Source organism: Cyprinodon tularosa, unplaced genomic scaffold (genome assembly GCF_016077235.1).
Source record: "Cyprinodon tularosa strain WSP-4 unplaced genomic scaffold, ASM1607723v1 ctg71, whole genome shotgun sequence".
Classification (NCBI taxonomy): Eukaryota; Metazoa; Chordata; class Actinopteri; order Cyprinodontiformes; family Cyprinodontidae; genus Cyprinodon; species Cyprinodon tularosa.
In genome coordinates, this window is record NW_024039463.1 from 3,555,323 (window position 1) to 3,567,453 (window position 12,131).

Below are 12,131 nucleotides of genomic sequence, written 5' to 3' on the forward strand. Positions count from 1 at the left end.
TCTGATGTAAGCACACAAAAAAACCCAACACATCTGTTATTGCCTTTGTATCTAAATGAATGCAATAATTTGTGAAGGCTGGGTTGCATTAAATTACCCAAATTCTCATGCAAAACGGTGCAGGGTCGATTAGTTTGGATCACTCTCAGGCCTTCTACCTATTCTCCTGCTATATTGACAACCTCTCCCTTTTCAGCTTGCATGACTTGAGCTCTCACTAGCGCTACTAGTGGACAATCAAACCTACACACCCACCTCCAGACACACTCGCATTTCTCATTTCTTACTTCTAGTCTAAATTAGATAGCAGGACGTAGTGTCCGACCTCACAGATCGCCGATAGTTAGTTAAAAGCCTTATCTTTAGTTTGATAGTGAATCTGAAGCAGGAGAGAGAAATCAACATGGAGTCCCCTCCAGATCCAGCGAGCGACCCGGGCAACAGCGCCTCGGAGCCGGCTACCCCGGTCAGGGAAACCCCGGTAAACCTGGAGACGCTCCGAAAAGCGGAGCATCCAGCCCCGGTTCGGAAGCAGAGCTGCTCCAGCACCAACAGAGGTAAGCGAGCTGCAAATGGACAGTTTCAGCGTAATGGGGGAAAACGATCCGATGGCGTTTTTTTCTAATCCAACTTCAAAATGAATCAGATCATATATCCTCATGATAACTGCACGCCGTGTTTCATTTATCCAATACTTTATTTTTCTCTTGTTGCTTAGATATGCACGATCAGGGGCATTTTTTTTCCACTTTGATTGCAATTATCGCTTCGGTTTGTGTGCGTCTATGTGCGCGCTGCTCCGCTGACAGCCAAAATCATGGGGGGTGGGGGGTGATACGGTCACAGATGTCACATTTACTCCGACTGCAAGATTAATCAATTATCCAGGAACTCAGACTCCACTATCAGGAGCTACTCCCATTGCACTAACAGGCCAACCTGTGCGCTCAGGCGCTTTGTTGGCAAAGTGTCGAAAGTGAACTTTGGGGAAACTGTGGGTTAGTTTATCGATCAGTCCTCTTCTGTTTGGTTACAGGGACGTTTTCCCCTCTAACAGCGTCATCTGGCTGTTTTATCCACTCATTTAGGCTGTTCCATTCTGCAAAAAAAAAGACGCACTAGGAGCTTTTTTATTTATTGTTGCAAAGCAGGAGCTGCAAATATATTTTTGCAACCCAAATAAAACCAAACAAGCCCTCAAATATCATATTTATCCATCATGTCCCGTCCATGTTTTACAGTACAAGACAGTGTGTTTAACCACACCCCCTCTCTACTGTCTCCAGTATAACCAAGTTCAAAGAAATGAGGATTTCTCTGCCGATTCCGAGCAAGCAGAGTTCACATTGCGCTGAGGTGTAGGTGGAACAATTATTTCATTGAAGTGCGGGCTTTGCATGCGTCTGCTCTCCTCCTGCGCTTCGCGCAAAGGGGTATATTTAGAATGTGATATGGTGAATGTGGAATGTAAGCTGGTTATGTAACAGGTTTAGCCATAAACAGAGGCGCGCAACCGAGAGCAGAAATCATCCTCATCGCGGATCTGTTCACTCTAAAGGAATAGTGTTCACCCACTCCTTCACTGCGATTGTCTACTTTAATCATAAATAAGGGAGTCCACTTATAGCGGGTATTTATACACCACTTGCAGGCGATACTGTGGGACTTTTTGTGGGCTGGCGCACGCTGCCTGAGCGCTTATGTAATAGAAAAGGCCGAGACAGGTGGTTTGGAAGATTCCTGGATTGATTTCTTCTTTCACAAGTTTGACTTTGAAACACTCCTAACCTGCTGACCCATATACACCCCACCCTTTTTACGCTTTGGATTAAAGTGCGCCAGGAAAGGAGAAAGACGGAGAAAAGAACGCCTTTGGTGTGTTATGTAATGCTGAATGGCTGGAAAAAAATCAGTGAGACAATCACTGAACTATGAAAAGATTCCCTAGCCACTCTAAAAGTTTATTTCTCCTCTTTTACAAAATAGTAAGAGTAGGTATAGAGATGGCTTATAATAAGAGTTAAGAAAACTTTTTTGAAAACTTCTAAAATTAAAACATGCCTGATAAATAGGTAGATTTCTTTTAAATAAAAACATGCTAACATATTTGCAGAGATGGTTTCATTATAATACATCTAATGAAGTGTATTTTTGATTGTTAGACTTGTTTAAAAATACCTTACACTGAAAAAGCACACTGCTGGTGTGGTGTTTAACTAATAAGATAGTTGTAAATGTGCACATCTTATTGTGTTAGATTTGAATTAAAGCACATAACTGATTAATTTACACTCCCATTATTAAAAGAAAAAATAAAATCTAAATGTTAAGATTATGTTTCCCAGCTTGTAAAAAGACACACAAAGAAAAAAGGATCAAATTATGATTCATGTGTGAGAAATTACAGACTTTCTTCATTTCTTCTATAAGGTTTCATGCAGTTTCTTTCAAAAGTAAACCCAGCTGGGTTGATTGGAAACAATCATTTCAGTGGTGGAAATTATTAAAGTGCACCTGGAAAAGTTTGACTTTAGCAGTAGCTTGCTTAGCAAAAGTAGAATATGTACATTTCATATAAAGGTGTCGTGTGAATTTTAGTCTTGGGTCTCTCTTAGAAGATAGGTTTGACACTAAGCACTATTTATTAAGGCAGAATAAAGTTTTAAACTCTGTTCTAGAAAAAGGGTCCAACCCCTCCCCCCCACCACACACAAATAAAGCTTAGGTGGAGCATTTTATCTGTAAGAACTGCGGTTAAAGAAAAATAAGTTTGCAAACAGTTTTTTTGTGTGTGTGTGTCTTTTTGCTGCACTAGTGGATAATTTTTTCAACACTAGGCTGACAGGAAAGGGGGTACGAGAGAGGGGTAGAGACATGCGGCAAAGGACCACTGCACCACCTTCACGTCTGCAAACAGTTTCAAGTTTAAAATGAACACAAATAACCTCATTAAAGCAACATCTAAACCTTTGGATTCAAAGTAACACTATAGCATGTAACCCCTCTGGTTTAAAATCACAGCTTACGTGTGACTCCCATTGACAAAACTTAAAGCTACAGTGTGTAATAATTACAGGCATATAAAGTCAGAAATTTAATATATTATACATAACTATGTTATTTATCATCACCTATGAGCTCAGCCTTTTAACCATAATATTTGCGTTGCCTTAGAATTCGTTATTTATAATTACATAGGAGCGGGTCTCGCAGCCATGGAGGCAGACATCTTTGCGCTACGGCAAGCGCAGAGGCAACAAACTAGCGATTGCGAGATCTCCCATGACGCTCAAAAATAACTACGGCAAGTTGAGAGAGATTAACTGAGACGGTACTGAACAGTAGATGGCAGTATTATGCCTGAGAAGCGTTTAGTCTGCCTGAAACCAAAGAAGAAGAAGAAGCAGGTATACTGCGCCTCAGTAACAAGAAAGGTGAACAAGGCAGCAGGCGTGAGTGACTTTGCAAACTGTTTGGCACTGTGTGGCCAAACATCAGACGAATGGAGGATCATGCCTACTCTGTATCACAACGAAAAGCGGCGGACACTGAACCCCCGTCATCTAAGAAGCGGAAACACGACGAGAATAAACGCAAGCGTGACAAGAAACGATAAAAAACACGGATCAACATTGGCACGGCATTTACACGATGGAAGTCACTGATGGAGGAAAAAGGTTTTCAAAGTGACGCTCAAGTTGCCAGTTTTCTCTTGGACAGGTAATTAATCCTACACACACAATTGTCTAATATCACTGCAGTTTTTGGAGTACAGGATGCTCAGACCTGTCTAAAACAATAACATGCTGCGTGATAATGCTGTTACTCTCCAGTATACTTATTCAGCAACGTCCCTGACGTTTCATAGGTAATGATTCAGTAATTTTCTGTAAAATAATTTTCTGGATATATACCTCGGTTACTTCTCTCCGGCTCCTTTGGAGATCTTCAAGCCTTTCCTCCTCTGCTCTCACCCCGCTGGCTCCCCTCTCTCGCCTGGCCCTAGCTGCACGCCCTCGCCCTCTTCTTCTCCCTCTCCCTCGCGTTGTAACCCCCGTGCCACCAAAATGACTTGGACTCTGTAAACGGGGAATATATATTCTTCCAGCGAACACAATCTCGCTGTTAAACTAATGACTACAATTACTTCGTCTGTTTATATCACCATGCAAAGCAGCTCACCAAGACGTCACAACGATGTAGAAAAAATAACGGGTATATTTATTATCTTAAGTCTACATGAAATCTATACCCTACACAGACTAATGAAATACTATCTGTAAAATTATCTATGTAAACAAACCTCATCACTTGAGAGGGTAGGTGATGTGGACGTCGTGGAAGAAATTTTGTCCCGTAACGCTCGACGTACTGTTGGGGGGGAGAAGCGGTGGGGGGGAGATGTTCATGTTGCTGCGGTCTGTAGTCTGACCGCTAGATGTCGCTGAAAATTACACACTGTAGCTTTAATTGTATTGAGGAGTATGGCTGGGTAAAAAAAATCGATTTGAATCGATTCCTTTGCATTTTTGAAAAATCGATCTCTAGGGAATGAGATCGATTCATTTTATAGTGACCTGCGTGACGTTCACATTCAAATTAGCAGTAAAGATGCACTCAAGATTACTTTAAGTCAGACAGCTGCAAATATACCCAATAGGTTGACTGAAGACATTAACAAATGGAGGCTGACTAGAAAACACCCTGTAGTTGTTACAGACAACGCTGCAAATATGGTTTGTGCATTGAAGATACCACGTCTGCTTGCTCGCGTGATGCTTCACTTTTTCTATTTTCACAAACAAGTTTGCACTTTTGAGACAGTTTTGTTCACATCTCATGTTTAAACTTTCTGATTTACAAGTTTGCAGTTTGTATTTAATGTGACAGGAAAAACTAAAATACATGAGTATTTTGAAACACAGTTGAACCATTTTCATTACTGTAAAAACAGATCGAATCAAAATTAATCAATTTAGAACTGTATGAATCAAAATTGAATCGATTCAGGACTTTGGCGAAAATACCCAGCCCTATTGAGGAGCTCATCCTACTAGTTCGATGTTAGCTCTGATGCTAAACTAGCAAAAGCTGGATACAGGCTAAGTTTAAATTCTTTAAATTCTTGAACGCAAGCCATTCTGCAGTTTCCTATTCATTTATAATACCACCAATAAAATCATAAGAACATTTCTGTTCTCTGTTGCACTCCATGCATGAAAACTAAAAACAGCTAATAGAGGCTTGAACCAAAAGTTGTAATCGGAGGGTTTAGAAAGGATCCACAGCTTTTTAGGTCCGTCGCAGAAAAAATACATGACTGAATGCTTTCTGAAGCAATTATATATTCTGACAGTACTGACTAAAGCCTGTGTTGATATATTTTTACTAGTGTATATTTTAAGGGGGTTACCGTAGAAGTTTTGCTAAGATTTGTGGCGGGTCAGGAAAATGGCATTAAGGGTGCGCTATATTTTTTGGTGAGATTGAATAGGTGTGATAATTGTTTATGGTAGAGTTCTGTGTTTAAAAAAGATGAAACCTAATATTTACACATTGCACAACCGTTGATGCAAAGATAAAGACCAGAATGAAGGTCTGGTGTCCAGGGGTTCATTTAGTGGGGATTTGTGTTTAACAGACAATTTTGAAATTTGCTGTTTGTGTTTCATAGTATCTGTACTTAATAAGGAAACCAATTTGTTAATTCTTTTTTCAAAGAATTAAAGCTATAAAGCATTTGATGTGGTTTTCAGCAGGATTCAGTTCTGGTTTGTTTCTATGATTTATTTATAGATGTGATGAAACAGGAAAAAAAAGGTCTACATGAAGTATCTCCTGTCTTGTGATTATGCCAGTTGCTGTTATTCTAAATTTTGTGTTTTTCTTGCCTGGAATAAAAAAAAAGAAAAAGGAAAGATGCTTTGGGAATTGGTTTCATATTACAGAAATAACACCTGACCCTGTGGTATAAAAATAATATATCTCCTTTTTAATGAACACTTTATTCTGCAGTATTGTTTTAGGTATACTAAATTAAAGCTTTCAACTGGTATAGGGAATTTTATTGTTTTTATTTCAGCGTTGATAAAATTTGAATAAGGAGGATCTGCTTTTTTCCTTCTTTTTAAAAGGTCTTTAGGACAGAATGTCAGTACGCCACTGACATGGAGGCTGCACGCCACTCGGGTGGACAGCAGTATTAGTGTTGCCGTGACATTCTCATATTCTGGAGATTAGCATTCTCTTTCTTTTGGATGAAAGGTGAAGATACAGACTTGAAATACCTTCAGCTCTTTTTTCTTAGCTAAATGTGTGCTGAGGTAGATACAATTTTATGAATCTTCTATTTTCAGTTTAAAAAGCCAGAGAACTTGTTATTTCATCAGATTTTCATTTTTTAGTATGTGTCAGACACCTAATGTTAACCATAATCCTGTATATTCTTTTGCATACTACGTTGTTGCATAAATTGTTACAGCAACTAGGACACAACTTTGAAAAGTTTCTGTTTATGGATTTCAAAGCTTAAGTAATATTTTTAACACAGGAAATGTATGTTCGATTATAACTAAAACAATCAGATTAATGCTTTTTTCGCTATTAACGAACAAAAATATATATTTTTTATTATGAAATTTAAAGAAATATTCTCATAAATGTTTATTATTGCTAAGCAAGGATCCAGTGTTACTGTCTTAACATGCATTAGACACCAGCTAAACCACTTTCAAACTTTTAAAGACATTTTTGTCTTTCTTAAAAAATAACCAACATATGCCAAGTTCATACATTTGCATAAAATCAAACTTGAAAGGATGATCTTGAGAAAGGCTAAGCAGCTAACTTTCTATATGGTTAAAATCTATTCAGATTATATTTGAAGTTGAGCTTCAGGTGTTGTAAAGGGCACAGTTGAAGGAGAACTAGACACGAATCTACACTCTTCTTCTCAATGTTCACTGGCAGCTGTAATTCATCAAAGCAAAAATAAATATAAAATTGCAAAAGCTAAGGCAATCCTTCTGCAATGAAGGATTCACCCTTTATCAGTAACTGGGGGTGTTGGCAATTAAAATAATGGTCCTCTCTAAAATACCCCATATCTTCTCTATGGTCCTGGGTAAACCATCTGATCCTCCATCCATACGTTTAAAAACTTCACCAAAAGCTAAAAAACTAGAATAGTTGAAACCTCCAAACTTTCAAAATATTACATGGCACAAATAGTATTGTATCGTATACAAATAGTATAGTAAAATGGATAAAAAAAAAAAGAATTAGACTGTATCATAAAGTCCCTCAGTTATTCTGATATGATCAGGGGTCATAATAGCCCTGATTTCATAAATCCCAATTGGTCCATACCAAGGTTGTCACCTTACTTACATTTCAAACTCCCTAATTATACTTAGATAATCAATACCATTTTTGTTACTTTCAGGTTAAGAAATTATACTTATATGCAGTGTTGGGCACGTTACTTTGAAAAAGTAATTAGTTATAGTTACTAGTTACTTCTCCCAAAAAGTAACTGAGTTACTAACTGAGTTACTCCACAATAAAAGTAACTAGTTACTAGTAAAAGTAACTATTGCGTTACTTTTGCGTTTCTCGCCCCCGTAACCCTCACCACCCGGCCCCCACCTTCTCGCCGTGTGTTTCAAAGCCAGCTGAATAGAGCGGAGACAAAGACAAGAACCTGCAGACAGTTTAGCATTTATTGCAACTCAACGTAAATGACATCAGGGGGGAACGCCATGTGAAGTTTTTTAACAGGGCATTCAGATCCGGTGAGTATATGAAATTAATAACTGGGGATGTCTAATTCTGAAATCCTGTGTGTTTGGGTTGTTATAGATACTGCAACATCTATCTATCCATCTATCTATCTAGATGTATACTCTGTGTGTGACATAAAATATGGATCTCCATCCCTGCCACAAAGGCCATCAAATAATGTTTAAAATAAAAAATACAGTAGGTTGAGAAGGCAGAGTATCCATCCATCCATCCATCCATCCATCCATCCATCCATCCATCCATCCATCCATCCATCCATCCATCCATCCATCCATCCATCCATCCATCCATCCATCCATCCATCCATCCATCCATCCATCCATCCATCCATCCATCCAGATTTCTCCCTTTCTCCATATAAGCTATCATTTCTGGCTGTTGTCAGGTTAGTCATTTGATCATTCATGCTCTCCATAGTTCTCCTGTGGCGCGAGCACAGAGCGACTGTTGCGCGCCTTTAGCGAGCATGCGCGTTTCCTGTCGCTTGTGCGGTGACTCGAGCCGCCTGCGCTGTGCGGAGATGCAGAGGAAACCGTTATGTGATGGGGAAACGCAGCTCGACATAACACCGGTATTTCCATGTGGAAAACGCTGTTTTGCTGCTGGATCCTCCTCACTCTCCATCTCTCTGTGTGTGCTGTACGTTAACACCCACCAGCAGAAACACCCACCTATTCAACTGACAGACGGAATCTCATCCTCCCCTCTCTCATGACAAGGCGCGCACCTCTGGATGACCTAAAAAAATAATCTTTAATATCTCTTAAACAAAAGTAGCACAAACAATATTTTTTTCTGCACAAATCTGCACTAACGTTGCACTAACTATTCAGTCTATTTGCAGAGTTTTTTGACGTGGGTGGGGTGTCAGCTTCACGCAGCTGCGCACGAGTCCTATCATGAAAAAAGGTTCATTGTGCGACCTGAGTAACGCGCAGTAACGGGGTGTCTGCAATGGTAACTGCGTTATAGTTACAGTCAAAGTAATTAGTTAGATTACTCGTTACTAAAACAAGGTAACGGCGTTAGTAACGCCGTTAGTTTCAACGCCGTTAGTCCCATCACTGGTTATATGAAAGCATGAAAACATTCTTATTAACTGGAGAAACTCAACTCGTCAATTTCAACATTGAACATGCAGCCACAGATGCTAGTTTAAAAAAAGTGTTTATATAAGTTCAATTCAATTAAGTTTATTTTAGTGCTGTCAAAATTATCGCGTTATTATCGCGTTAACGCAAGGCCATTTTAACGGCGATAATTTTTTTAACGTGAGATTAACGCTATGTGGTTTTATGGTACAATTTTCCAAGTACATCCCGCTGCAGCCTGCGGGAAGGCGGGGCTATTTTCCCCCAGTCTATGTATTTTCCATAGGCTTCGAGAGCGAAGCTCCTCAAGGGAAAAAGACGCTCATACACTGGGTAGCGCTAGTGCCTTTTCTTTAAGCCCCACCACCAACAAACAAGTTGAGTGTCTGGTAACTAGTAGCAACCTGAAATACGCTGAGAAAACAGATTACTGAGGAGAAATGGAATCTGCTACGGCACTCTTGCTGTCTGTGTACGCCACAGGTCAGTATCATGTGTGTGTGTGTGGGTGGGTGTGTCTGTGTGTGGGTGGGTGGGTGTATGTGTGTTCTCATTTTTGTTAAGAGGCTGAAAAGTAACTTTCTAGAGCATAGACTACCTCCATCTAGTTATGTCGGTCTACTGATTTTGATGTATTGATTGAAAATTGTTCATTATTATCTTGGTTAATTAACATCTAATGTTAACTGTACTACATTTTACAGCAGTAGGGTAAAATGCTTGTCTTTGTTCAAAAGACTGTATTAACTGTAAAGACTGTCTTTTACATCAGCCTGTTTTCAGGGCCTTTTTTTTGGCTACATATTTGTTATTTTTTGCTACATGCCTCCCCATCTTCTTGCCATATGTTTCTATGGCATAAATCAGTGTCTGTGACCTGTTTTCATTTTAAAAAAAGAACATTGGCACAAACCTAGCCTGTATGTATTTTTTGTATGTCATCGAGAGTATTTAAATGATTTTCAATCAGAAAAAAAATTTGCGAATAAAATGCGATTAATCGCGAGTTAACTCAGGCATTGATGCGATTAATTGCGATTAAAAAAATTTAATCGATTGACAGCACTAGTTTATTTATATAGCACCAATTCACAACACGTCATCTCAAGGCAATTTACAGATCATACAGTCAAATTGATTCAAACTTTTCTATTTAAGGATTTCATCAAATCATTGACTCGAAGGCAATCCCTCACACAAGCATGCTTGTAGTGACAGTGGAGAGGAAAAACTCCCTTTTAACAGGAAGAAACCTCCAGCAGAACCAAGCTCAGTGTGAGCAGCCATCTGCTGAGGCCGATTGGGGTTCAAGGCGACAAAAGCAGACATACAGAAATAAGCAGAGCTACAAAAGGAACTTGTCAACCAGCTCCACAGGCGGCCACATCCAGGAAAGACACAACCAGGCAGACAAGCTCCAAGCCAGCCCCCACATCAGAGGATGAAAAGAGCACATCCAGTTTCAGAGAAACAGGACTACACTGAAAAATTGGCTGAGCTAAAACATCTATAAACAAAGGTGCTGATGGCAGAATCACAGCTGATATTTCTCTTCAGGATGGTGTCACAGCCATACAGGAGCAGACCAGATGAAGCTACTATGAGAAAAAGCAGAGAGAGCAAAATGTTGGGTTTGAACTAACACATTCTGCATAGTGGAAGAATAGAGATAGAATGAAGGAAAAGGATGAAAAAGGGGTCCCTATGTCCTCCAGCAGTCTAAGCCTATAGCAGCATTACTATAGAGATAGCTCAGGATAACCTGAGCATCTTTAACTATAAGCTTTATCAAAAAGGAAAGTTTTAAGCCTACTCTTAAAGTAGACAGGGTGTCGGGCTCACGGACTGTTAGTTGGTTCCACAGGAGAGGAGCCTGATAACTAAAAGATCTGCCTCCCATTCTACTTTTACAAATTCTAGGAACCATTAGTAAACTTGTGGATTTTAACCTTTTGCCAAAAAGAAAAAAAGGAAAGTAAGAATAGAGTCATCAGTGGTAGCTGTTCTGGATGGGATTGGTGGTGTGAAATAATTTATTGATATAATTAGATTAATGGTTTAATTCACAGTTATGTATTGTTAATAGGTATCTGAAGCTTGGCTCTCACATGACCGATCAGAAATATTGAAACCCAAAGAATACTTAGTTGTTTTATAAGAAATATTTACCTACAGATTGCCATCAGTATTTTATTTCTGTAAAATAAAGTAATTTTATTGCACTTAAACAACATAAATTTAAGTTTATTGATTAAACAAAATGATTAAAAAAAGGTTATTATCTGTTATAAAGTAAGAATCCAAGGTAAGGTTAGGTTAGCTATAATTAGGATAATTATGACCAGTGTTGGGCACGTTACTTTGAAAAAGTAATTAGTTATAGTTACTAGTTACTTCTCCCAAAAAGTAACTGAGTTACTAACTGAGTTACTCCACAATAAAAGTAACTAGTTACTAGTAAAAGTAACTATTGCGTTACTTTTGCGTTTCTCGCCCCCGTAACCCTCACCACCCGGCCCCCACCTTCTCGCCGTGTGTTTCAAAGCCAGCTGAATAGAGCGGAGGACAAAGACAAGAACCTGCAGACAGTTTAGCATTTATTGCAACTCAACGTAAATGACATCAGGGGGGAACGCCATGTGAAGTTTTTTAACAGGGCATTCAGATCCGGTGAGTATATGAAATTAATAACTGGGGATGTCTAATTCTGAAATCCTGTGTGTTTGGGTTGTTATAGATACTGCAACATCTATCTATCCATCTATCTATCTAGATGTATACTCTGTGTGTGACATAAAATATGGATCTCCATCCCTGCCACAAAGGCCATCAAATAATGTTTAAAATAAAAAATACAGTAGGTTGAGAAGGCAGAGTATCCATCCATCCATCCATCCATCCATCCATCCATCCATCCATCCATCCATCCATCCATCCATCCATCCAGATTTCTCCCTTTCTCCATATAAGCTATCATTTCTGGCTGTTGTCAGGTTAGTCATTTGATCGTTCACGCTCTCCATAGTTCTCCTGTGGCGCGAGCACAGAGCGACTGTTGCGCGCCTTTAGCGAGCATGCGCGTTTCCTGTCGCTTGTGCGGTGACTCGAGCCGCCTGCGCTGTGCGGAGATGCAGAGGAAACCGTTATGTGATGGGGAAACGCAGCTCGACATAACACCGGTATTTCCATGTGGAAAACGCTGTTTTGCTGCTGGATCCTCCTCACTCTCCATCTCTC

At 39.4% G+C, this 12,131-nt stretch overlaps 1 protein-coding gene across 1 annotated transcript in view; it reads left to right on the top strand.

The window, feature by feature from the left end:
* Window positions 1-224: 224 nt before the first annotated feature.
* The window catches only part of roraa (RAR-related orphan receptor A, paralog a), a 274,495-nt gene continuing 262,588 nt past the window's right edge, over window positions 225-12,131 (top strand). The window contains exon 1 of the mRNA XM_038268872.1: window positions 225-557. Coding sequence (XP_038124800.1) covers window positions 404-557 — 154 coding nt within the window. The 5' untranslated portion in view covers window positions 225-403. The remainder of the gene's footprint in view (window positions 558-12,131) is intronic.